This window comes from Marmota flaviventris, chromosome 9 (assembly GCF_047511675.1).
Source record: "Marmota flaviventris isolate mMarFla1 chromosome 9, mMarFla1.hap1, whole genome shotgun sequence".
Classification (NCBI taxonomy): Eukaryota; Metazoa; Chordata; class Mammalia; order Rodentia; family Sciuridae; genus Marmota; species Marmota flaviventris.
Genome location: NC_092506.1, coordinates 59,383,371 through 59,410,069, shown reverse-complemented (window position 1 = coordinate 59,410,069; position 26,699 = coordinate 59,383,371). Strand labels below are relative to the sequence as shown.

General features: G+C 36.7%; 1 protein-coding gene and 1 pseudogene across 1 annotated transcript; one reads left to right on the top strand and one right to left on the bottom strand.

Annotated features, from left to right (window-relative positions):
• Window positions 1-8,884: 8,884 nt before the first annotated feature.
• LOC114098452 (olfactory receptor 52E1-like) lies at window positions 8,885-9,820 on the top strand. The gene has a single exon (XM_027942699.2). It carries the CDS (start codon window positions 8,885-8,887, stop codon window positions 9,818-9,820), a length of 936 nt encoding a protein of 311 aa, XP_027798500.2.
• A 7,711-nt stretch (window positions 9,821-17,531) lies between these two features.
• Window positions 17,532-18,572, bottom strand: LOC114098584 (olfactory receptor 52K2-like; annotated as a pseudogene).
• Window positions 18,573-26,699: the final 8,127 nt, after the last annotated feature.

The following is a 26,699-nucleotide window of genomic DNA, read 5'->3' as shown; positions in this document are numbered from 1 at the left end:
ATGTGTTGGAATAATCTTTTGTACATTTGAGCAACTGTGGCTTTCATTCTTTCTATGTAGTCTCTATATGCAGTTCATATATCATTTGACATTTTTGCTAATTTTTCTGTGTACTGTAGTTATTTGCTGACCTGGATCCTGTCTATTTATTGATCTATGAAGGTTCTTTCTCTTCATATTTTCTAATTATTTCTCATTATATGTCTTCTTCAATCTCTTATAACATAATTTAAAGGTCTGATAATGGCTCTAGCCCAAGCCTGTTTAACAGGAAGGGAGAACTATATTTGATTTATCTGAGACCATTCAAAATTATTCTTTATCCATTGCAACCATGAAAAACACAACAAATCACTTTCTACTTTCCCCCAAGTAGTTTTAATCATTTACAGTGGTGTAGTCTCTAAGTGTGTAACTCAGTTTATGTGCAGATCTCTAACGATAAGGAAAATCAGTCGCCTTTAACTATATTAAAATCCCCTGCTAGGGATTTCCTGATAAGCTACATTGGAAGTAAGCTCACTATAGCTTTTTACTTTGTGATATTCTTAAGAATGGGATAACCAGTAACCTTAACTACCCCTAGCTTTTTTTGATGAACAATTTTGTAGGCATAAGGAAAATAATTTTCCCTAATATCCTGAAAATGAATCACCTGGCAATGATACAGAACATGAACTCAATCCCTGTGTATATTGAATAATATTCTACCATAATCATGCACAGAATTTTGTTAAATTAGCTGAAACAAAGAGAAAAAGTGTGATTATAGATTAAAATGTACTACAACTCTTTCCCCAACCCCTTACTTTACTCCTTACATACAGTCATCCCTGCTCGTAGGGATAGTTTTCTAAATAGTTATTTTTTTTTCTTTCTTGAAAAATCTCTTCTAGTCTCTCAATCTAGCAATTTGTTTGCTGTTGACTAGTTATCTTAACTCAATTTTGTTGTCTCCTTCCAATAAAATTGATCAAATTCTCCATTATAAGGGTTTTTTAAGGGAATTTTTTAAAGACGTAAGCTGCTATGCACCTTTGCAAGACACACACATGCACACATACATGCACACACATGCTGAGAATTGTGTGTAAGAGAGCTCTTTAGTAGTGCTTAGCTTCATTAACAGGTTATATCCTGACAACAACTTGTTATAAAAAGAAAATGATAGAATTAGTGTCAAGGGGTGATGTATATAAACTACCTTACTTACCTAACAACTTTGTAATATCTTAAAAAGTTGAACATAAATCCTTTTGTGTGTGCATGTGTATAAATGGTGTTTCTTTCTTGACAGTGTCAACCAGAAGACACCTAAAAGTAGCAAAGCCTATCATCAGGTCAAAAATGAAGAGTGTGTATGTGTTTTCTATTAGAAGCAGACCGCAGTGAGAGTATAGTCCTGATACATAGTTTACTGTGTCTTCAATATTATAATCTCAAGGCAGAGTGTACTGGAGAGATCAGAAGACAACTATGGGATGAGAAATAGTTTCAGAAGCTTAAATAAGGATGTCTTCTACACATATACAAAATTGATTTAGAAGATTCTGATTTGCTTCATTAATTTTTTTGAAGACTGAATTATATTTCCACAGCACAGAAATATGGCCTATTTACAATCATAATGACTTTTATCATGTCTAAGTCATTCCTACTTTTTTTGTTCATAAAGTATGTAGTTATAAACCAAATATTCTTCTATGAAATAGTATAAAAAAGTATATGAAAAGAGGCAAGGGGAATAATTTTATCTTAGTAATATTTTATTAATTTAAATTGCTTACTTGTATAACTGATAACAATCACTACCACTAACTTTAAATCACTAACACTTTAAGTTTCATGAGGAAAGGAACGCTTCTCTTGGTCACCATTTCCAATCAGTCTTTGCATACAATTCTGCAATTAAATGTTGGATAATCAGAACAGGTAATTTCAGGCTGCAATTCGCCTGCGGCTTGCAGACAGATTGCTAGGGCTCAGCGCCTGGGTGCTTCTTAGAACTGATCTTATCGGAGTGAATACCCAGCGCAGAGCGGCTGCTGAGCCCGCTGAGGCTGCTTCTTGGACCCTGCGCCTACCAGAGCATACAACAAGCACTAAGCAGCCGAATTACGGCTCCCGGAACTGAGCCCGCGGGGACTGCTTCTTGGAGCTTACATTTATAGGAGCTTACACCGAGCACGGAGTGGCCGAGTTCCGGCTCCCGGAACTTCCCTGGCCCGGGGCTAGGAGCCCGCGGAAACTGCTTCTCGGTCCGGGTCCTGCTGAGGGCCGGTCAGGACTCACCCGGTGCTTTGGTTGCCCGGCAAGGGGAACGAAATGCTGCCATTCGCATAGGATACCAACATGGCAGAGATCTGATGTCTGCAGAAAGCGGTGGAGGAGGGATCTTCATCAATACCAGTGGTGACATAAGCAGTTGGTCTCCTGGTAGGGGGGGTGAGGCACAGTCACCCGAGTCTCCTCAATTTGTCGTCGAGCCAGAGGGAAGGAGCCAGGCCGCCGCCAGCCCCCGGAGCAGGCCCAGCGGCTTGCCAGCGTGGTGACCGCGTGACGCCAATTGGAGAGGGGGCGGAGCGGAGCCGCCACCCGCAACCGCAAGGTGGGCAGACCCGCGACCCAGTGGTACATGGGCGTGGTAGGAGGGGCAGGGCAGAGCCGCGGTTCGCGCTGTGACGAATGAGCGTGCAAGGTAAACAGACCTGTGACAGCCTGGCGGGTCAGGCCCAGTGGCCTGCCAGTGTGGTACACACGTCACCCCAACTGGAGTAGGGGCAGAGCAGATCCTTCTCCCACGCCCGGATCAGGCCCTGCCGGTGTGGTGGTCACGTGACCCCAATCGGGGGCGGAGCAGAACCGCCACCCGTGCCCGCAGGGTGAGCAGACCAGTGATCAACCTGTAGATCAGGCCCAGGGGTCCGCAGGCGTGGTAGGAGGGGCAGGGCAGATCCGCCCGCCCGCACCTCCAAGGTAGGCAGACCTACAACAGACCTGCGGATCAGGCCCAGGAGCCTGCCGGCGTGGTACAAACACCACCCTAATTGGAGTAGTGGCAGAGCAGAGTCGCCGCCCGTGCCAGGAACAGGCCCAGTGTCCTGCAGGCGGGGTAGTCACGACACCCCAATTGGAGTAGGGGCAGAGCAGAGCCTCCACCCGTGCCCGAAAGGTGGGCAGATCTGCGACCGACCAGCGGGACAGGCCCAGTGGCCTGCCGGTACGACAGACACGTCACCCCATTTGCAGTAGGGGCAGAGTAGAGCCGCCGCCCGCGCCTGCAGGGTAGGCAAACCTGCAACCGACCGGCGGATCAGGCCCAGTGGCCTGCCGGCGTGGTACACTCGTCACCCCAATTGGAGTAGGGGCAGAACAGAGCCGCCGCCAGCTCCCAGAACAGGCCCAGTGACCTGCCGGCGTGGTAGCCACGACACCCCAATTGGAATAAGAAGAGAGCAGAGCCGCCGCCCGCACCTGCAGGAAAGATACGCAAGCAGTATGAAAAGACAAGGAAAGAAAGGACCACAAGCAATGCAGGTCAACGCAACTTTAGAAGAGGTAACAGCTGCAGCAGATGGAATGTCAGATAAAGAATTCAGGATATACATGCTTCAGATGATCTGGAGTATCAAGGAAGACATTAAACAGCAAAATCAGACAATGAAAGATCACTTCGACAACGAATTACGCAAACAAATCCAGGAAGCAAAGGATCAACTATACAGGGAGATAGAGGTTATAAAAAACAAACAAACAGAAATCCTAGAAATGCAGGAAGCAATAAACCAACTTAAAAACTCAATGGAGAATACTACCAGCAGAGTAGAACACTTAGAAGATAGAACATCAGACAATGAAGACAAAGTATTTCAACTGGAAAAGAACATAGACAGCTCAGCAAGACTGTTAAGAAACCATGAGCAGAACATCCAAGAAATATGGGATAACATTAAGAGACCAAATTTAAGAGTCATTGGGATACAGGAAGGTACAGAGCTCCAAACCAAAGGAATGAGAAGTCTATTCAATGAAATAATACAAGAAAACTTCCCAGACTTGAAGAATGAGACAGAATCCCAAATCCTAGAAGCCTACAGGACGCCGAATGTGCAAAATCATAAGAGATCCACACCTAGACACATTATAATGAAGATGCCCAACATACAGAATAAGGAGAGAATTTTAAAAGCTACAAGAGAAAGGAAGCAGATTACATTTAGGGGTAAGCCAATCAGGATAACAGCTGATCTGTCAACACAGACTCTGAAAGCTAGAAGATCCTGGAATAACATATTTCAAACACTGAGAGAAAATGGGTTCCAACCAAGAATTGTGTATCCAGCGAAATTAAGCTTCAGGATGGAGGATGAAATTAAAACCTTCCACGATAAACAAAAGTTTAAAGAATTCGCAGCTAGAAAACCATCTCTTCAAAACATCCTCGCCAAAGCATTACAGGAAGAGGAAATGGAAAATAACAATGAAAACCAACAGTGGGAGGTAGGACAGTAAAGGGGGGGGGATAATCAAAGAGGAAAACAAAACATGTTTAGTAACAGAAATAAACAAATATGGCTGGAAGAACAACCCATATCTCAATAATAACCCTGAATGTTAATGGCTTAAACTCACCAATTAAGAGACACAGGCTAGTAGAATGGATCACAAAACAAGACCCAACAATATGCTGCCTACAGGAGACGCATTTGATAGGAAAGGACATACATAGGCTGAAGGTGAAAGGTTGGGAAAAATCATATCACTCATATGGACTTCGGAAACAAGCAGGAGTGTCCATACTCATATCAAATAAAATAGATTTCAAGCCAAAGTTAATCAAAAGAGATAAAGAGGGACACTACATACTGCTTAAGGGAACCATACACCAACAAGACATAACAATCATAAATATTTATGCCCCAAACAATGGTGCAGCTATATTCGTCAAACAAACTCTTCTCAAGTTCAAGAGTCTAATAGACCACCATACCATAATCATGGGAGACTTCAACACACCTCTCTTGCCACTGGACAGATCTTCCAAACAAAAGTTGAATAAGGAAACTATAGAACTCAATAACACTATTAATAACCTAGACCTAATTGACATATATAGAATATACCACCCAACATCAAGCAGTTACACTTTTTTCTCAGCAGCACATGGATCCTTCTCAAAAATAGATCATATATTATGTCACAGGGCAACTCTTAGACAATATAAAGGAGTAGAGATAATACCATGCATCTTATCTGATCATAATGGAATGAAACTGAAAATCAACGATAAAAGAAGGAAGGAAAAAGCATACATCACTTGGAGAATGAACAATAGGTTACTGAATGATCAATGGGTTATAGAAGACATCAAGAAGGAAATCAAAAAATTCTTAGAGATAAATGAAAACACAGACACAACATATCGGAATCTATGGGACACATTGAAAGCAGTTCTAAGAGGAAAATTCATTGCTTGGAGTTCATTCCTTAAAAAAAGAAAAAACCAACAAATAAATGATCTCATACTTCATCTCAAAATCCTGGAAAATGAAGAGCAAAACAACAGCAAAAGAAGTAGAAGGCAAGAAATAATTAAAATCAGAGCTGAAATTAATGAAATCGAAACAAAAGAAACAATTGAAAAAATTGACAAAACTAAAAGTTGGTTCTTTGAAAAAATAAACAAAATCGACAGACCCTTAGCGATGCTAGCGAAGAGAAGAAGAGAGAGAACTCAAATTACTAGCATACGGGATGAAAAAGGCAATATCACAACAGACACTTCAGAAATACAGAAGATAATCAAAAACTATTTTGAATCCTTATACTCCAATAAATTAGAAGATAGTGAAGGCATAGATAAATTTCTTAAGTCATATGATCTGCCCAGATTGAGTCAGGAGGATATAGAAAACCTAAACAGACCAATATCAATTGAGGAAATAGAAGAAACCATAAAAAGACTACCAACTAAGAAAAGCCCAGGTCCAGATGGGTATACAGCAGAATTTTACAAAACCTTTAAAGAAGAACTAATACCAATACTTTTCAAGCTACTTCAGGAAATAGAAAAGGAGGGAGAACTTCCAAATTCATTCTATGAGGCCAACATCACCCTGATACCTAAACCAGACAAAGACACTTCAAAGAAAGAAAACTACAGACCAATATCTCTAATGAACCTAGATGCAAAAATCCTCAATAAAATTCTGGCGAATCGGATACAAAAACATATCAAAAAAATTGTACACCATGATCAAGTAGGATTCATCCCTGGGATGCAAGGCTGGTTCAATATACGGAAATCAATAAATGTTATTCACCACATCAATAGACTTAAAAATAAGAACCATATGATCATCTCGATAGATGCGGAAAAAGCATTTGACAAAGTACAGCATCCCTTTATGTTCAAAACTCTAGAAAAACTAGGGATAACAGGAACATACCTCAATATTGTAAAAGCAATCTATGCTAAGCCTCAGGCTAGCATCATTCTGAATGGAGAAAAACTGAAGGCATTCCCTCTAAAATCTGGAACTAGACAGGGATGCCCTCTCTCTCCACTTCTGTTCAACATAGTTCTCGAAACACTGGCCAGAGCAATTAGACAGACGAAATAAATTAAAGGCATAAAAATAGGAAAAGAAGAACTTAAATTATCACTATTTGCAGATGATATGATTCTATACCTAGCAGACCCAAAAGGCTCTACAAAGAAACTATTAGAGCTAATAAATGAATTCAGCAAAGTGGCAGGATATAAAATCAACACACATAAATCAAAGGCATTCCTGTATATCAGCGACAAATCCTCTGAATTGGAAATGAGGACAACCACTCCATTCAAAATATCTTCAAAAAAAATAAAATACTTGGGAATCAACCTAACAAAAGAGGTGAAAGACTTATACAATGAAAACTACAGAACCCTAAAGAGAGAAATAGAAGAAGATCTTAGAAGATGGAAAAATATACCCTGTTCATGGATAGGCAGAACTAACATCATCAAAATGGCGATATTACCAAAAGTTCTCTATAGGTTTAATGCAATGCCAATCAAAATCCCATCGGCATTTCTTGTAGAAATAGAGAAAGCAATCATGAAATTCATATGGAAAAATAAAAGACCCAGAATAGCAAAAACAATGCTAAGCAGGAAGTGTGAATCAGGCGGTATAGCGATACCAGACTTCAAACTATACTACAGAGCAATAGTAACAAAAACAGCATGGTACTGGTACCAAAACAGGCGGGTGGACCAATGGTACAGAATAGAGGACACAGAAACCAATCCACAAAACTACAACTATCTTATATTTGATAAAGGGGCTAAAAGCATGCAATGGAGGAAGGATAGCATCTTCAACAAATGGTGCTGGGAAAACTGGAAATCCATATGCAACAAAATGAAACTGAATCCCTTTCTCTCGCCATGCACAAAAGTGAATTCAAAATGGATCAAGGAGCTTGATGTCAAATCAGAGACGCGCCGTCTGATAGAAGAAAAAGTGGGCTACGATCTACAGTCGGTGGGGTCGGGCTCCAAATTCCTCAATAGGACACCCATAGCACAAAAGTTAATAACTAGAATCAACAAATGGGACTTACTCAAACTAAAAAGTTTTTTCTCAGCAAAAGAAACAATAAGAGAGGTAAATAGGGAGCCTACACCCTGGGAACAAATCTTTACTCCTCACACTTCAGATAGAGCCCTAATATCCAGAGTATACAAAGAACTCAAAAAATTAGACAATAAGAAAACAAACAACCCAATCAACAAATGGGCCAAGGACCTGAACAGACACTTCTCAGAGGAGGACATACAGTCAATCAACAAGTACATGAAAAAATGCTCAACATCTCTAGCTGTCAGAGAAATGCAAATCAAAACCACCCTAAGATACCATCTCACCCCAGTAAGATTGTCAGCCATTAGGAAGTCAAACAACAACAAGTGCTGGCGAGGATGTGGGGAAAAGGGTACACTTGTACATTGCTGGTGGGACTGCAGATTGGTGCAGCCAATTTGGAAAGCAGTATGGAGATTTCTTGGAAAGCTGGGAATGGAGCCACCATTTGACCCAGCTATTCCCCTTCTTGGTCTATTCCCTAAAGACCTAAAAAGAGCATGCTACAGGGACACTGCTACATCGATGTTCATAGCAGCACAGTTCACAATAGCAAGACTGTGGAACCAACCTAGATGCCCTTCAATAGACGAATGGATAAAAAAAATGTGGCATTTATACACAATGGAGTATTACTCTGCATTAAAAAATGACAAAATCATAGAATTTACAGGGAAATGGATGGCATTAGAGCAGATTATGCTAAGTGAAGCTAGCCAATCCCTAAAAAACAAATGCCAAATGTCTTCTTTGATATAAGGAGAGTAACTAAGAACAGTGTAGGGACGAAGAACAGGAGAAGAAGATTAACATTTAACAGGGATGAGAGGTGGGAGGGAAAGGGAGAGAGAAGGGAAATTGCATGGTAATGGAAGGAGACCCTCAGGGTTATACAGTGGAGGAGGTAGAGAGAGAGGAGGGGAGGGGAGGGGAGAGGTGGGGAGGGGGGAGGGGGGAGGATGGGAAAAAAAATAAAAAAAAAAAAAAAAAAAAATAAAATAAATGTTGGATAATCAGTTTGTTGAACTGAAATGTTGAATTAAATTGAATGATTGTGATAGAGTATGCCATATTGTACCATTAAACTTTATATACTTTCAAGCCTCTGTGATACAGAAATACGGGTAAATGTGATAGAAGTTTCTTTTGTGTGTGTGTGTGTGTGTGTGTGTGCATTAAACAAGGATGAGACTTACTCAGTGACTGAGAGGAATTTAGCCTTAAATGTATTTTAATATAGAGAGCTCTGAAAAATGGCTTCACTTAATACCACCCTATTTCATCCACACTCTTTCCTCCTTCTGGGGATCCCTGGACTGGAAAATATGCATCACTGGATTGGTCTTCCTTTCTTTGCTGTGTTCCTGACCGCTGTACTTGGGAATATAACCATCCTTTATATGATCCGGACTGAACACAGTCTCCATCAGCCCATGTTCTACTTTCTGGCCATTTTGTCATCTATTGACCTGGGCCTGTCCACATCCACCATTCCCAAGATGCTTGGCATCTTCTGGTTCAACCTGAGAGAAATCACGTTTGAGGGCTGTCTCATCCAGATGTTCTTCATCCACCTGTACACTGGCATGGAGTCAGCTGTACTTGTGGCCATGGCCTATGACCGCTACGTGGCCATCTGTAATCCTCTTCACTACACATTAGTGCTGACTAACAAAATGGTGTTCATCATTGCGTGGGTAATCCTCCTGAGACCCTTGTCTTTTGCCATTCCTTTTGTTCTACTCATCCTGCGGTTACCATTTTGTGGGCACCATGTCATCCCACACACTTATTGTGAACACATGGGCATTGCCCGCCTGGCCTGTGCCAGCATCAAGGTCAACATCATCTATGGCTTGTGTGCCATTTCTATCCTGGTGTGTGACATCATAGCCATTGTCATTTCCTATGTCCAGATCCTTCAGGCTGTATTTCGACTCTCTTCTCAGGATGCCCGGCTCAAAGCACTTAGCACCTGTGGCTCTCATGTGTGTGTCATGCTGACTTTCTACACCCCTGCATTTTTTTCATTCATGACCCATAGGTTTGGCCAGAACATACCACGCTACATCCACATCCTTCTAGCCAATTTCTATGTAGTCATTCCACCTGCGCTCAACCCTGTAATTTATGGAGTCAGAACTAAACAGATTAGAGACCAGGTGCTGAAAATGTTTGCCAAGAAATAAAATAGCCCTGGTGTTTATAAAGAATGTTTTAAGAAAGGAGTAGTGAATTGGGCATGGTGGCACATGCTGGTAAATACTAGGGGCTAAGGAGGCTGAAGCAGGAAGACTGCCAATTCCAAGTCCAGTTTTGGAAACTTAGCAACATCCTTTTTAAAAAAATAAAAATAATAATTAAAAAAAAGAAAATTAAAAAAAAATGTCTGGAGATAGCGTTCAGTGGCAGAATGCTCCTGGGTTCAATTGCCAGTCCCACAAGACAAAAAAAAAAAAAAAAAAAGATGGATGGGAGAAGAAAAAGGAAAAAGAAAGGAGTGGCAGTAATTTCTGATGTTCAAACTGGACAGAGAACATTAGAAAGGCACATCTATCTTAGGGAAGGTCTATCAGTAGCAATTCTTTGGCCTGTTAAGTCTGCTTCCTTATCCCAGAAATAAACATTACAGCCCAAATCTTATGCATATATAAAGTATTTATATATTTCCAATGTTTACAAATTATTTAGATTTATACTGTGGAAGAAAACCAACACTGTCCTGCTTCCATTGTTACTGAGCACATTGAAGTTACCAGGAGCTGAAGGCAAAACCAAGCACAATTTATATACAAGCAAAAAACCAAAACAACAACAAGAACAACAACAACAACAACAACAAAACCCCTAGAGACTTTCATAAAGAACTATAAAAAATACCAGATCAGTTTGATTAGTGTTGGTATAAAATAACAAATCCTAGAGTATTTTCATATGCCTGAATTCAGTATCAAAAAGAATGTTTTGGGGGCTGGGAATATAGCTCAGTTGGTAGAGTGCTTGCCTCACGTGCACAAGGCTGTGGGTTCAATCCCCAGCACCAAAAACACAAAACAAAACAAAAAAAGAATGTTTTCTTGACTTTGCTATGTTAATGTCAGATGTTAAGAAAGTAATACTGTGAATATGATAATTATGTGCAAAACTTGGCAATTTTGTTAAATTTGTTATCTTTTTATTTTTAAAGATTTATTGTTTAATTGTTGGATGTGTTTATAGAGTCAAACTTACTGATATCTCTTTCAAATAATCTATTGAATTCCAGTTTTGTCTATTGTCATTTCCCCCTCCCCCCCCCCCCTTTTTTTCTTCTTAACACCACTTTTAGAGGCTTTTCATCCTTATGGAATGTTCAAGTCCCTGTGATGTTCCAGGTCTATCACAACCTAAGTGGGCTTTTGTTTATTTGTATTAATGGAACTCTAGTTCTATATATCATCCCTCAGTGTTATCTAGATCCATGTGACATTTTTGACATTATGTGAGGAAAAAATTCAAGGGAAAATTTATGAAATCTTAGAAAAGCCTAAGTTTCTTAAAATACTTTTATGGTAGAACTGCTTAGTTTTTAAATCACAAATAATCATTTAAAACTGTAAGGGGAGATTTGTTAGCGTGCTCTTCATAAAAAACACTCAAACAAATACAAAAAACCCCACTCTATTACAATAGAAAATATGATGTCACAAATTTTTAAAAGAAATTTGTATCAAAATTGAATTCTGAACTTGAATTCCTTTAGAAATAAATCTATCAGTTATGCTTTGTGATTCCTTCAGTGATATTGAACTCATCCCTTATCTTTCTATTTATTTTACTTAGAAAATAACCTCTAAATTTTATTGCCCCATTTATGTTGAGTGAATTTAGAAGTCTTTACTCTCTTGCTAAATATTGGTCATTTTGTGTAGAATTGGTACATAGTTCTTGAAACTTGGTTGAATTCCCCAATGTAGCCATCTGGGCTTGGAGTTTTCTGTTAGGCTGCTAACTACACATTCAATTTATTTAATGAGTAAACAACTATTTGATTCATCCATCTCTTCTTCTTGCTATCAAAGTCTGTAGTGACTGCAGCACAAGCTATAGAGGGCCTTTCTCAATGTCTACCCTGCTGTCAGCTTGAGGTCTTCCCTTTCCTCCTGAATCAGAGATCAGTCTAACCTCCAAGTTCTTGAGGCTCTCTCAGTGGATTGGATTGCTGCTGCTTCACCCCTGCTTGTCTGGTGGTGGGAACTGGGGGATATTCTATTATATTCTATGCCGGGTGAGCTTCAGTCTTAGGCTGGTGCCGTTTCTGGGTCCTGGGGATGGAGGCTTCCCAGTGATTGTACCCCTCCCTGAGCTGTTGGAGACTTTGGATGATCCTGCCAGATGCTATGGCTAGAGGGATTGTTGATGCTCCTTTCTCTTAGCAGCAATGATTCTTCATGTATACTATGCCCCAGTAACTTAAGACTCTTGCTCCTCTGGGAAGAGAAGGGAGAAGCAATTGGGTGGGTATAGTTCCTACCATATACAGGCATCTATTTTCCTCTACTATGTCAGACCTGTGATGAAGACTTTCTCAGGTGTCTAGACCTATTCCCAGTTTTTCTGATAATTAATTGATGGAGTTCTAGGGAGAAAAACCTAGTGGGTTTTCCTAGGTTCAAATACAGCCTTCATCTTAGCTCCCTCTATAACTATAGAAAGTTAAATACTTTCTCTGTGCTTCTGTTTCCTTATTTGTAAAAAGGCATATTTTGGGGAAAGGAGGTACCAGTATTGAACTCAGGGGCATTCAACCACTGAGCCACATCCCCAGTCCTAATCTGTATATAATTGAGAGATAGAGTCTCACTGAATTGCTTAGTGTCTCAATTTGCTGAGGCTGGCTTTGAACTGGCAATCCTCCTGCCTCAACATACTGAGCCACTGTGATTACAGGCGTGCACCACAGCACCCATAAAAATATCATATTAATGCTACAATTCTTGTCAAGTTTGAGTAAGGAATTGTTGGGATAAGATACATAAAGAATAGAGAAGAGACTGTATAATTATTAGATGTTATTATTCCAGCATCATGTCCTTAATCTAAAAATGAATATTTATATACTTGAATCAATTTTTATGTGGTGCTGAGGATCAAACCTAGGGCCTTATGCATGATAGGCAAGCTCTCTACCACTAAGCTAAAACCCCAGCCTATTTGAAACATTTTTTTCAAACTACTGAAGCAAAATATTTTTATTTACTTTTTTTTTTCTTTTTTTGTATACCAAGGACTTAACCCAGAGACTTAACCACTGAGCCGTATCTCCAACCCTTTTTAAAAAATATATTTTGATATAGAGTCTCACAAGTTGCTTAGGTGCTTGCTAAATTACTGAAGCTGGCTTTGAACTTATGATCTTCCTGCCTCAGCCTCCCAAGCTGCTGAAAACAGACCTGTACCACCATGCCTGGCTTTTCTTCACTCTTTATTTCAGGTATTATAAAGCTAACCTTTTCTCCATATCTTTATTCACTCTATGCTATTGAAAAAGGGGTGATAAACTTGAAAATTTGGTAAGAATAAACTGAGTTCAACCCTCAGTTCCAAAAAAGACCAAAAAAAAAAAAAAAAACCCACAAAAAAATTAAAAAAAATAAACTAAGTATCTTGGAATTTATACTAAATATATTAATGTCATTATACTATAGTAATGCATACATACATATTCATGTGTATATCAGCATAATTCACAATAGCCAAATGATGGAATGAGTCTTGATGTCAATCAATGGATAAATGGATAAAGAAAATGTGATGTGTATACACAATAGAGGTTTTTTTTAAAAATATTGTTTTTTTAAGAGAGAGAGAGGAGAGAATTTTTAATATTTATTTTTTAGTTTTTGGTGGACACAACATCTTTATTTTATTTTTATGTGGTGCTGAGGATCGAACCCAGTGCCCCATGCGTGCCAGGTGAGCGCGCTACCACTTGAGCTACATCCCCAGCCCATTTTTTTTTTAAAGATTGATGTGCAATCTTTAGCAGGAATAGTGAAGCCATCACTATAACAGAGTGAAGAGCATAACTATACCAGACTTTAAACTATACTACAGAGCAACAGTAACAAAAACAGCATGGTATTGGCACCAAAACAGACTGGTAGACAAATGGTATAGAATAGAGGACACAGAGACTAACCCACAAAATTACAGTTATCTTATATTAGACAAAAGTGCCAAAAACATGCACTGGAGAAAAGATAGCATAAATTGGCATATGCAACAAAATGAAATTAATCCCTTATCTCTCACCATGCACAAAACTTACCTCAAAATGGATCAAGGACTTAGGAATTAAACCAGAGACTCTGCGTCTGACATAAGAAAAAGTAGGCCCTATTCTTCATCAAGTGGGATTAGGCTCCAACTTCCTTAATAAGACTCCTAAAGCACAAGAATTAAAAGCAAGAATCAATAAATAGGATGGAATCAGACTAAAAAGTTTTTCTCAGCAAAAGAAACAATCTGTGAGGTGAACAGACAGCCTACATCCTGGGAGCAAATTTTACCCCTCCCACATCAGATAGAGCACTAATCTCTAGGGTATATAAAGAATCCAAAAAGCTAAACACTGAAAAACCAAATAACCCAATCAACAAATGGGCCAAAGACCTGAACAGACACTTCTCAGAAGAGGATATACAATCAATCAACAAATATATGAAAAAATGTTCATCATCTTTAGCAATCAGAGAAATGCAAATCAAAACTACTCTAAGTTATCACCTCACTCAAGTCAGAATGGCAGCTATTTTGAAGACAAACAACAGTAAGTGTTGGCGAGGATGTGGGGAAAAAGGTACACTCATACATTGCTGGTGAGACTGCAAATTGGTGGAGCCAGAATGGAAAGCATTATGGAGATTTTGGAGATCTGGGAATGGAACCACCATTTGACCCAGGTATTCCTCTCCTCAGACTATACCCAAAGGACTTCAAAACAGCATACTACAGGGACACAGCCACATTAATGTTTATAGCAGCACAATTCACAATAGCTAAACTGTAGAGCCAACCTAGATGCCCTTCAGTGGATGAATGGATTTAAAAAATGTGGCATATATACACAATGGAATTTTACTCAGCATTAAAAAAGAACAAAATCATGCATTTGCAGGTAAATGGATGGCATTGGAGAAGATAATGCTAAGTGAAGTTAGCCAATCCTCAAAAAACAAATGCCAAATGTTTTCTCTGATATAAAAGGGATGACTCATAGTAGGGTAGGGAGGGAGAACATGGTAGAATTAGATTAATTCTAGATAGGGAAGTGGGGGTGGAAGGGAAAGAGAGGGGGCAGGGGATTATCAAGGATGGTGAAATGTGATGGACATTATTATACAAAGTACAAGTATGAAGACTTGAACTGGGTGTCAACATACTTTATATACAAAGATATGAAAAATTGTGGTATATACGTGAATTAAGAATTGTAATCCCCCCAAAACAAAGTACATGTATAAAGGCATAAATTGGCATGAACGTACTTTATATACAGAGATACGAAAAATTGTGCTTTATATGTATAATAAGAATTATAATGCATTCCACTGTTATCATGTATTTAAAAAATAATAAAATCAATAAAAAAGAAAATGAAATATATATATACACAATGGAGATTTTTTTAAAGATTGATGTGATTTTTTATACCATTATTTATTTATTTGTTTGTTTGTTTATTTATTTATTTTTATGTGGTGCTGAGGATCGAACCCAGTGCCTTGCACATGCCAGACAAGTGCTTTACCCCTGAACTCCAGCCCCAGCCCAACAATGAAGTTTTATTTAACTATAAAGAAAAAAGAAATTATGTTATTTGCAAAAATGAATGGAACTTGAGAACAATATGTTGTTATGTTGTGGATATGTGTTGAACCCCAAAAACTCATGTGTGAGACAAAGCAAGAATGTTCAGAGGTGAAATGATTAGATTCTGAGAGTTGTAACCTTATTGTTGACTTAATCTGCTCATATGAATTAACTGAGTGGTGACTGTAGGCATGCAGGGTATGGCCAGTGGAGGTGGGCCACTATCTGCATGGCTTTGGGGTTTATATTTTGTCCCTGATGAGTGGAGCTCTCTCTCTGCTTCCTGTTGTCATATCCTGAGCTGCTTTCCTATGCCATGCCCTTCTGCCATAATGTTATGCCTCACTTTGGGCCTATTAGCTGTGGAGTCAGCTATCCATGGACTGAGAACTCCGAAATCATGAGCCAAAATAAAGGTTTCCTCCTTTAAGTTGTTCTTGTCTTTTGGTCTCAGTGATGACAAAGCTGACTAAAACAGAATTAAGAGAAATAAGCCAAGCTCAGAAATTCCAGGGTCTTATGTTTTCCATCATATGTGGAAACTAAAGAGAAAAAAGTAACGAAAGTTGGTGTAGGTGCTCATAAAGGTGATCAGTATAGTAGAGAAAAGAGATCAGGGGTGAAAAGAGAAGAGGGAGAGGGGAAATACTGAGGAATGATATTGGCCAAACTCTATTGTTATATTTTGTGTACATATACATGTAATAATGAATTCCACTATTATGTATAACTATAAAGAACCAATAAAAAATATGGGGAAATAATAAAGTTAGTGAGTTTATTTAAGAAGTTCCCTTCCACTTCCGAGTAAGTTATCTTTATGTAGAAGTCCTGTGTTTCTCCATTTTCTTCCATACAGTATATCTTCCTGTTCCAATTAGGAATACATGTCTATCTCTAGGATTTAATGAAATGATTACTATCAAAACCTCCAAAATAGTCTTCATCAATATGAAAGATACTATTTGTTTAGAACACCTCTCTGCTTTTATTTTATCTCCATCCTTTCAGGAATCACAATGGAAAATAAAAAGGTCTATTTATTGAGTGTACCACAGAAACCCTTACTGTATTACAAACGTTGCATATGGCATTTCAGTCTCCCCAGTGAATTGTCACCAATAAACATTTGTGAACTACATTTAAAACTAAGGGTGATTATGAAGTGTGGAAGGAGCAGTTTCAGCACATGAGTTTGTGGAACACTGTTTCTGAAAACCCTATTCAGTGAGATTTGACTATATATAAAATAGGGCAAATATAGCGAGTTTTTATTTCATATATGAGAAAGAATGAATGACAAACTAAAATCGCTCAAAAGACAAGTAATCAGCAGTAATATAGGAATAAACAGAAATTTAAACATAACATCCTAGGATGAAGTAAGAGTGTTGTCATAAAGGCTCAGGAGGTAAGACCAATGATACACATGAAAACTTCCCCTAACTCAGGAGGCTTGAACATCAAGCTGGGCAGCATAGTATGACTCCATCTCAAAAACAAACTGGGGCAATGGTAGAGAGCTTGCCTAGCACATGCAAGGAGATGGGTTCAATCCTCAGCACCACATAAAAATAGATAAATAAAATAAAAGTATTGTATCCAACTACAACTAAAGAAATTTAAAACAAACAAACAAAAAACAAACCGAAGAAGCTGCTGGAAAATACAGCTTATGGTGATTCTTTTGCATAGACTCCTGCTTTTCTACAAACCTAATTCCTAAATGAATTCAGACTCATGTTTTCTATACTGATATTATAGGAGTATTTATGTTAATTGGCACTCTCAGATACACAGCATGTCAGTCATAGTGACTACATAATCGTTATTGAGCAGAATAATGATTTCTCATTTTAGAATAAACCCACAACTTATTTGGAAAATACTCCTGCTATGCTTTCATAATCAGTACTTACACCTGTGATAACACATATTGTCTTTAAGATAGGTTACTTCACAGACAAAATTCTTAGCCATCTGATGATGAAAGAGGACCTTAAGGAAGAAACCACACATTTTAAGATAGACAACACAGTGTTTTATTTAGATATTGATCAAAGATGAAAATACTTCAATACAGAGGCTTTCAAAAGCTAAACAACTTAAGGAACCTGTCTCTATCCTCTTGATCTTTACTCCATAAATAATGGGGTTCACCATGGGTGGGATGAGAAGATAGATGTTAGCCACAAATATGTGGACATGGGAAGCTACTTGGTGCCCAAATTTATGGGTGAGAATGGAGGTATAGAAGAATATAGAAGAATGGAAGTCTGGGGGTATAGAACACTAACATGACACAGACAAGGGAGATGGGGGACACAAGTCCCAGGTTCTTGAGTCTATTATCCTTGGATGGAGGCAGAAGACAGTGTGGAGGATGAGCACATAAGAACAAATGATCAGTACAAAGTCCACTCCTCTAGTAAAGAAGGGAACAATGAGGCTGTAGGCTCTGCAGATTCATGTCTCAGTATAGGCAATCTTGAAAAGAGCTATGAACTCACAGTAGGTGTGGAAAATTATATCGGTTCTGCAGTAGGGAAGCCAACATAGCAGGAAAGGGTGAGGACTGAGATGTGTTGTACCCAGGAATATAATAGCTAGACCTATTTCCACAATTACACTGTGTGTCAGAATAGTTGAGTGTCTTAATAGGTTAAAAAATGTCTATATAATGATCAAAACCCATGGCCAGGAAGAACCAGACTCCACATTGGAGCAACAGTGAATCAGAAACATTTGAGTGAGACTGGTTTCAAAGGGAATCCCTCCATCATGGAACCAAAAGAGGCTGAGAAGTTTGGGAACAACTGTAGTGCACACAACAAGGTAATTAATTGATAGCCAGTATGCAGAGGAAGAGGTACATTGGCTCATGGAGGCTGGGATCTGTCTTGATGATAAACAGGAGTGAAGAGTTTCCCAGTAGATCCTAAAGTAAATCAAACAAGAAAAAATGGAGATCCAGATGTGAGTGGCCTCCAACCCAGGAATGCCAATGAGAATGAAGTTTGATGGATGGACATCAGTCTTACTGTATGGTGACATCATAAGGTTCAGATATTTCAGTTTACTCTTCATGGATGTTTCCTCTAAACTGACAAAATAATAATATATATAAATTTACAGACTGTCAAAGAAGCCAAATTGTAAGACAACGTGGGTCACAGAGTAATTACAATACCTGCGAATTTTAGATAGAAATTTTTTCATTAGAATCAGATATTATTACCACTTAAAGATAGATAAAGATGGGGTATGTGTGTGTGTGTTTGTGTGTGTGTAGTCAGATCTTCTAGAAGTATTTCTTTTTTCTTACTAAGGTATACTTAATTCATTATTCTTAACAAGAATACTGTGAATCTCCTAAAGCATGCATGGAATAGTTTTAATAATTTCACCAATACATTGACATTGATATAAGAATTTTTAATGTGTAATATGAGTGATGTGTGGATAATAAATGAGGAAAAGTTATAAAGATGAAAATTCAAATTTAAATATGTCAAAATCCTATCATATGGCTTACAATGGAGAATTAAAGAATGTTTTAGAGTTTGTGATTGGAGGAATAAGAAATAGGGAAGTTATAAATGTGAGCAGAAGGAAGGTTTTAAATAGATAAATCTTTTTTTTTTTTTTTTTTTTTTTTTTTTTTTTAGTATTTAGCCATAGTAATTTATACATATGCCAAGCAACAGAGATTGGCTTTGAAATAGTGCTGAAAAACCAGCATACAGCAGATGTGCCATTTATGGAATGATGACAAGGAGGTTTACTCACACCTGTGTGAGATGAAAACAGGAGAAGGTTGACACAGTGTGTTGGGAAATGAACAAATGATTGTACTTTCATGACTCTCCTCAGGCCACACAGCTGTGTGTTACTCTTCACCTTAGAAGAATATTATTAACAACATGATTATAACCTGAAGTCTGAGGTTTCATCACTTACTTTTATTTCTGTAAATAGTCAAAGAACTTGCTCTTGGGTGAGTTCATTCCCCATGCATCTGCTACTCTAAGCCTTAGTTTACAATTTTCCCTTTCCTCTTAATACTTATATATTTTGTAACACCGCCTCTAACTCCATACTGCAATTTGCTTATTGTACTTGTTCCTTTTCTCATGAATGATTGTTAGAACAGCATCTTTAAAATGATACAGGTCCCTTAGAAGGCATTCTCTTCTGACTTTCCTTTTTAGAAATATGATTGGCACTATGGCAGAATCTCTTTTTTATTATTATAGATATTCATAGTTATGGAGTACTAGTGATTATAAAATGCAATCCTTAAGCCAGTCTTCAAAAATTTCCAACCAAAATTTCTGCTTGCTCTCACTATTTGACCTTCAAACTCTATAGGAATAGGGAATCTCTTTCACCTGTGGAACAGCTGCGTATTGCATCAGGGGAGCTTTGGGGAGTCTGGAAATGTTGTTTCTGACCCAGGGTATAAATTGGACAAAACAAGAACATAGGAAACTAGATTATTGGAATATTGTTTAATAATTCAATATTTATATTAAAAAATCAAATAATAATTTAATCATTAAAATTATTAATAGTAGCCATCCTTCATAAACATAATAGTTGAATTGAAAAAATTGTGACACATTTAGATTATGGTATACTCAATATCCTGAAAATAAAAAGGCATATTGCTATGGGTTGATATTAAATATTTTAAAATAAAATTTATATTGATTTGCTATTTTCCACTATTATTTGGAATATACATATAAAACATATATGTATGGATATAATATAAATCCACTTAAGTTGAAATAATTTTAGACACAGAAAGAAACCTAAGTGAATGCACACCCAACTTAGGAGTAGTCTAAAGGAAGCTAAATGAATGCACACCCAATTTAGGAGTAGTCTAAAGTGTGTGATGAATACAATGGAGCACAGACAGAAAATAATTTACCTTTGTCACTATGGTGTGATTTTTTTAAAAGAATTTATCCTTTATTTTATTTATTTATTTTTGTGTGGTCCTGAGAATTGAATCTAAGGCCTTACCTGTGCTAGGCAAGTGCTTTACCCCTGAGCTACAATCCCAGCCCAAATATAGTGTGTTTTTTTTATAATAGCCACAATGTATTCAACATATTTGTGGTCCCCTGTAGTGTTTAAGGTAATAAAATAAATAATGCAGAGCTAAATTATATTAATTGCATGAAAATGCAAACCAGGGATATACATAAGATATAAATAAGGTCTCCCATGTCTTGTATTACTGATTTTTCTTACCATTGAAATACATTTCGCCACATTTATCTCCATTGGAAACTCATCACTTTCTCCATCAATAATAGCAATTGTGCTGTGTTATTATTCAATGTGGTTTTTTTTTCAAAGATAAAAACCATTTAATAGCTTCTGACTAAAAGTAAAGTCTCTATTCACATAGCAACTGCTCTAAGGTAATTTTTCTAGACACTTGAACAATCATGAACAACTTTCTTTGTGTCCCTATGGTGTGCACTTGACTCTTAATCATATTTTTTCATATTATATTTTATATTTTATCATGTCTTTTTTTCATTATATTGCAGATGCTTGCTAGGTAGAAATGATATATTTTCATATATTTTCTTTTCACTCTATTGAGTTAATATAGAATAAAAGGGGAAGGTGGGTAGTAGTTTTATTTTTCTGGAAAGTAATTTCAGTATAATTTTAAGATAAGCAATAATAAATCACTACAAATTCATCAGCATTAATATAGTATAGTCTATAAAAATCTTCAAACCCTGAGCTACACTAACAATATCTTGATTATAATATTAAATTTTGAGACATATCCAGAGATAAATTTCAAGCAATATAAATCTAGTCAACATTTTTTTTCTGACTACATGATAAGGAAATTGGGAGGGAATGTAAGAGAAAAAAACATATGCATACTTTTGGAGAAGAATAAATGTATGTCTGTAATGACTTTTGGGGAACTCCTGTGCCCCATATCCATCTCTTCACAAAAATAAAATAGTATAAACTGACATTAATTGAGCATCTGTTAGATACCATATTAGTTGTACTGTTGGCTTTTCCCCATTTTGTACTCAAGGGAGTTTTAGGGTAGGTGATTCTACTATGACATGGATAAGAAAAGCAGCTAAGACCAAACAATTGGTTTCCTAGAGAAATTCTACTGTCACTAATGGATCTGACATTTGAACCCCAATTATTATGACATTTTTATGCTTCCATTAAATACTGCAACATATGTACCCCATAGGGTTTTATAAATGTAAAATGGCATGATGCATTTCTGACTACTTTGAGTAGGATGAAGCATTGCTAAAAATGCATAGATTTCAAGATTTGCTCAGAATTTCCTCTGATACATATTCCCCAATCATTTCATTAATCAGTCTTACACTGATGTACTGAATTATACAGTAAAACCCACATACACATGTATTTTTAAGGAAAGTTGCAGCCCAGTCCCAAGATATAAAAGAGTAGAGATGGCATTGATGCACAACAAATGCAGCCTGTTCAGGGTACCCCCAAACCAATGGCATCTGTTTTCCCTAGAAATATTACACACATCACTTTTTCAGTGCATGGCTATTCTCAGTAGAGCCCTGGAAACTACCTATTGTCCAACGAGTTTGGGATGTAGTAAGAGTAACTGTTACTGTAGTAGGGCTCTGTGTGGATCAAAAAGAGCAACCACCTGGATTGAGCACATCTTGGGTTCTCCCTTTCTGAATGAGCTTAGTCATAGACAGATTCCAGGTTCCTAAGTTCCCATGAACAGGGAGGTGGATGTTTTCCCACTGTGTCAGGGAAAGAAGCCATTGGGAGTTGCAGATTTGAGTTCAGAATGAAGTTTCTATATGTTTCAAGTCAACATCTAGTGAATGGATAATCCAAGAAGTGGGAGGAAGGGAGTCTTCACCATCTGCCTAGGGAGCTTTCATCTCAGCATCTCAGCTTGATTGTGGAAACTCAGAATTGTGTATGTGTGTGTGTGTGTGTGTGTGTGTGTGTGTGTGTGTGTGTGTGTATGATATATATATAAGATGCAGGTATAAAATAAGAAAATTCTGACTCATAGTTTTGTTTAAAATGTCTTTTTATTTTTAGTAGGAAGGTATAAAAATATACTAATATAGTCTATGCAATCTGGCTATCAGGGATAATTTTATATCATAGCTTTCTGTTTATGTAATTTTGAATATTTGTATCACATTAGATTTCAAAACTTTTATATCATACTCCAAGTTCTGTGTTGTGATATTAAACATATTGATTTCATAAACAATCAGAATAAATCTCATATAAAATAATTTTATCATTTTAAATAACAAAATGATGAGAATTAAATTTTACCTAAACATTAATATGGAAAATTTGACCCCAATTTTGTTAATTGTAAAACTTGAGATTTTGTCATTTTATATTGATTCTTTTTATTCTTCATGTACATCTTAAGCATGTATTTAATATAAATTACAGATATATATTGAGACTGAGAATTGAAAATTTGTCTAGTCCTTAAATGCATTTGAAATCCTAAGTAAATGTTGATGGCCAAAGTCATTTTCAACATGCAAATATCTGTCATATTTTCAATTCCAGACATGGATGGTCCAAGCTGAGGTTGACCAAGGATCTGAGATTTAGTTTAGCTCATAATATGAATGAATGTCATTTATGCTACCTGTCATAATCATACATTCAATATCTTTTTCCTATTTTTTTTTAAGAATTCTAATCTTTAAAGTAGCCTGCAAGTACAGTGCTGAAGTTCTATGCATTGTTCCTAGGTGCCAGAAATTTCTCATGTACCTTATGGAGAAAATAAGTTTGTTAGATAATTTTCATCCTGAAATGGGTTACAGTTCTTTAGATTATAATTTCAAAGGTAATCCAAATTGTTATCCCAGAAAAGAAAGGAGGAGTTCACTTACTTGTATATGAGGCCTATCTGGGACGTATTAAAGCAACATTTATCATGTGTGATAGAGATATGGGAAAGCTATGTTACATAAAATTTGCTGGAGGTCATTGTTTCGGACTGAGGCCTTGCACAAGGCAAGAGTATCCCAGAAAAAATAGCAAGGTGTCACTTGTGCTAAGTGTAGTATAATTAAGTGAAATGCTAATAGGAAATCTCCAAGCAGGTCAGTTTCTCCCACAAATTAGACATTCATAGCAACCAATAAGAAAGGGACCAGTTGACCTGACCCATAAGCATAAAGAAATCCCTTTTTTTGGACCCTTACAAGGAAAGTAAAATGATCTTAACCAACTCAGTTCTTTGTCTTATTCTGTGTTCTTGTTCCTGCTCAATCTGCTCTACAAACCCAACAGTTCAGTTCTGCCCAACAGAGCTCCTTCTGTTTTGAGACAGGATGATGCCCAATTATTGGATCACTAATAAAAGTCAATTATATTTAAACTAAATTTGTTGAAATTTGCATTCCTAGTGGATGAAGAATATGGCACATTTGTGTATTCTTGAGATATCACTCACTAAAAATCGGTATAGAGTACAGCTTTGTTGTGAGGTCGGAAGACAAAGTCATTTACATTCAAGTTAACCAGGGTTGTAATGTGGCTAATTCTTTTTGACTGATGCATGTGACTGCAGGTTTGAAGAGGTCATAAGGCATGAAAAATGACACATTCTAACACAGGCAGCTTTGCCTATAAGAACACAGCAGAAGGATTTTTAAAATGACTGCTAATTTTTTCACAGGCAAATACCTATGTGGAAGAGCAAGTTTTCAATACTGAGAAAATTGATGCATCATACCAGAATGTTAGCATAAATACTTATATAATACAAATGCTCCCTTCAGTGCCTGGCACTAAATCAGATTATGTGATTTGTTTGTAAGAACTATATACTAAATGAGATATTCTTCATAAAACATATGTATGTTTATTATATACAAAGTATAGATAGATAAATAGATAGATAGATAGATACTTTGATCACTTGAGAAAATACTATGATCTGAGACTCATATGAACCGAACACTGTAATGAATAGTTCCATATATTTACTAATTAAGAATTCAAGTGATTTTATAGAGCATAATTGACTTTGAAATTGTAAATATACAAATAGGTATATGTCTATGGGCAGAATTGCTCATTCTTTTAATTTCAAAGAAAAATTTTGCCTAGTTACAGTGTACAACACGATGTGTTGACCTGTGTATACATTTACAATAGTTAATTCAAGTTATTTAATATGTAGATTGCACTGTACTTACTACTTTTGGAAGTTGAAACACTTCTGATCAGTTTCCTTAACTATATTCTAGTATCAATATATTGTTGCTAACAATCCCCCTCATGGCATACACAAGATTTCTCCAGCTCATTTCTCTCATTTAAATATTACATTTATTTCATCATGTATGCTTGGCCCCAGGTCTCTAGTCTCTTATTATCCTATTTTCCTGTTTCTATGAGCTATGCTTCTCTAGGTTTGTTATATGAGAACAAGCAGTATAGTCTTTCTGTGCCTTGATTAATTAACATAATATCCTAAAGGATATTTATGCATGTTGTAACAACAGTATTTATTTATTTTAGTCTGCTTATAAAAATTGCATGGAAAACCTTAAAGCATGAGTGACAGGACACTATTCCCACTGCAGTTTTGTCTTTTCTTTAGTTCCATATAAACACATTCATGTAGCATGTGGTTTTTATGTGTCTGAGTTTCATCACTTAACATAATGCCTGTGAGATTTATCCATGTGAAACTACAGAAAACAAAGAAATGCATAAGACTTAAAAGAAATCAGTGAGAAAGAATAGTTATCTATTAATTAATGACAATTTGGCCAATAGATGTTTTACAGTAATAACATTTAAAGAGGAGTAGGGTAGTGAATTTAATAGATTAACAGAATATTATAACTGGAAAAACAAATTGGGAAGCTACAAAAGCATAGTTCAAGCAGGAGGGTGAAATAATGAAGTCTTTAGAGGAACTGATAAGAGAAAAGATCATCTTTATTTAGGAACAGTGTATGTTGAATGTCAAATTACATACTGAAGAAAGGAGGTTAGTTAAAAGGTGAAGAAAAAGAAGTGTGTAAATATGGTAGTATGTCACAAAGGTCTAACAATGACCTACTGTCCTGTGTGATGTTGATTTAGTTCTAATCCTTCCTCTCTCCTCTCTCTCTCTCTCTCTCTCTCTCTCTCTCTCTCTCTCTTGTTTCTGATTATTTCCCACACAATTTTTTTGTTTAGTTTTGTTTTTGAGAAAAGAACAGTTTGATAAAGAGTTGTACTTGGAATACACCTGTCTCAGTACAATGTTTGCTACAAATTTCATGCACATTAGCTAAAGAGGAACTTAAAGTAAAAATGACCTGAAAAAATCCTAAAGAGAATAGCAGACAACATATCAAAATACTTTCTTTGTTTTAGTAATTTTTGATATATCACTCCCCAGAATGCTGAATAGATTTCAAAAAGTTTAGATATCCAGGAAAACCATGAGAATATAAAATATTCAGAGTCATATAATTAAAATAGTCAAATATCATTCCACATATGCTCCTATTAAATAATTTACATTGCAGAAAAATAAATATGATCATCTCAAAATTTAAAATTTCAGAGAGAGACACTGGAATTTCATTATCACTGAAGAATTTAGCATATTTTCCTGGACATATGAAACATAAATGGGTCAATTGCAATTGGTCTTCAAATATAGAAAAAAAATTGATGATTAAGTAAGATCTCTCAAAATAGTTAGGGAAGAATAACATAGGAATAAGCAGAAATCTAAACATAACATCCTAGGAAGTACTAAGAGGGTTGTCAGAATGGTTCACGAGCTAAGAATGGTGATATACACCAGCAGTGTCAATTACTGGGGAGGATTGCAGACAAGGCTAGGCAACATAATGAGACCATATCTTCAAAACATAAAACAAAATTAAATTAAAATTTTAAAACACTGAGAAAAAGACAATGATATATTCTTGCAGACTCCTATTTTTAATTTTTCTGAACTTAATCCTTAAATATGTTCAGACTATGATTTCTATAATTAGAGTAAATAAGTATTAATGTTAATTCATAATATCATATACACTGCATGTCAGCCAAAGTCATTATATTAAAATAATTATTATTGAGAAGAATGATGTGATTCTCATTTTAGATTAAGGCCACGATTTACTTGAAGAACATTACTGGTATGCT

Bases quoted from the DNA above. Each gene is read 5' to 3' on its own strand.
- LOC114098452 (XM_027942699.2), top strand. From the start codon at position 8,885: ATGGCTTCACTTAATACCACCCTATTTCATCCACACTCTTTCCTCCTT.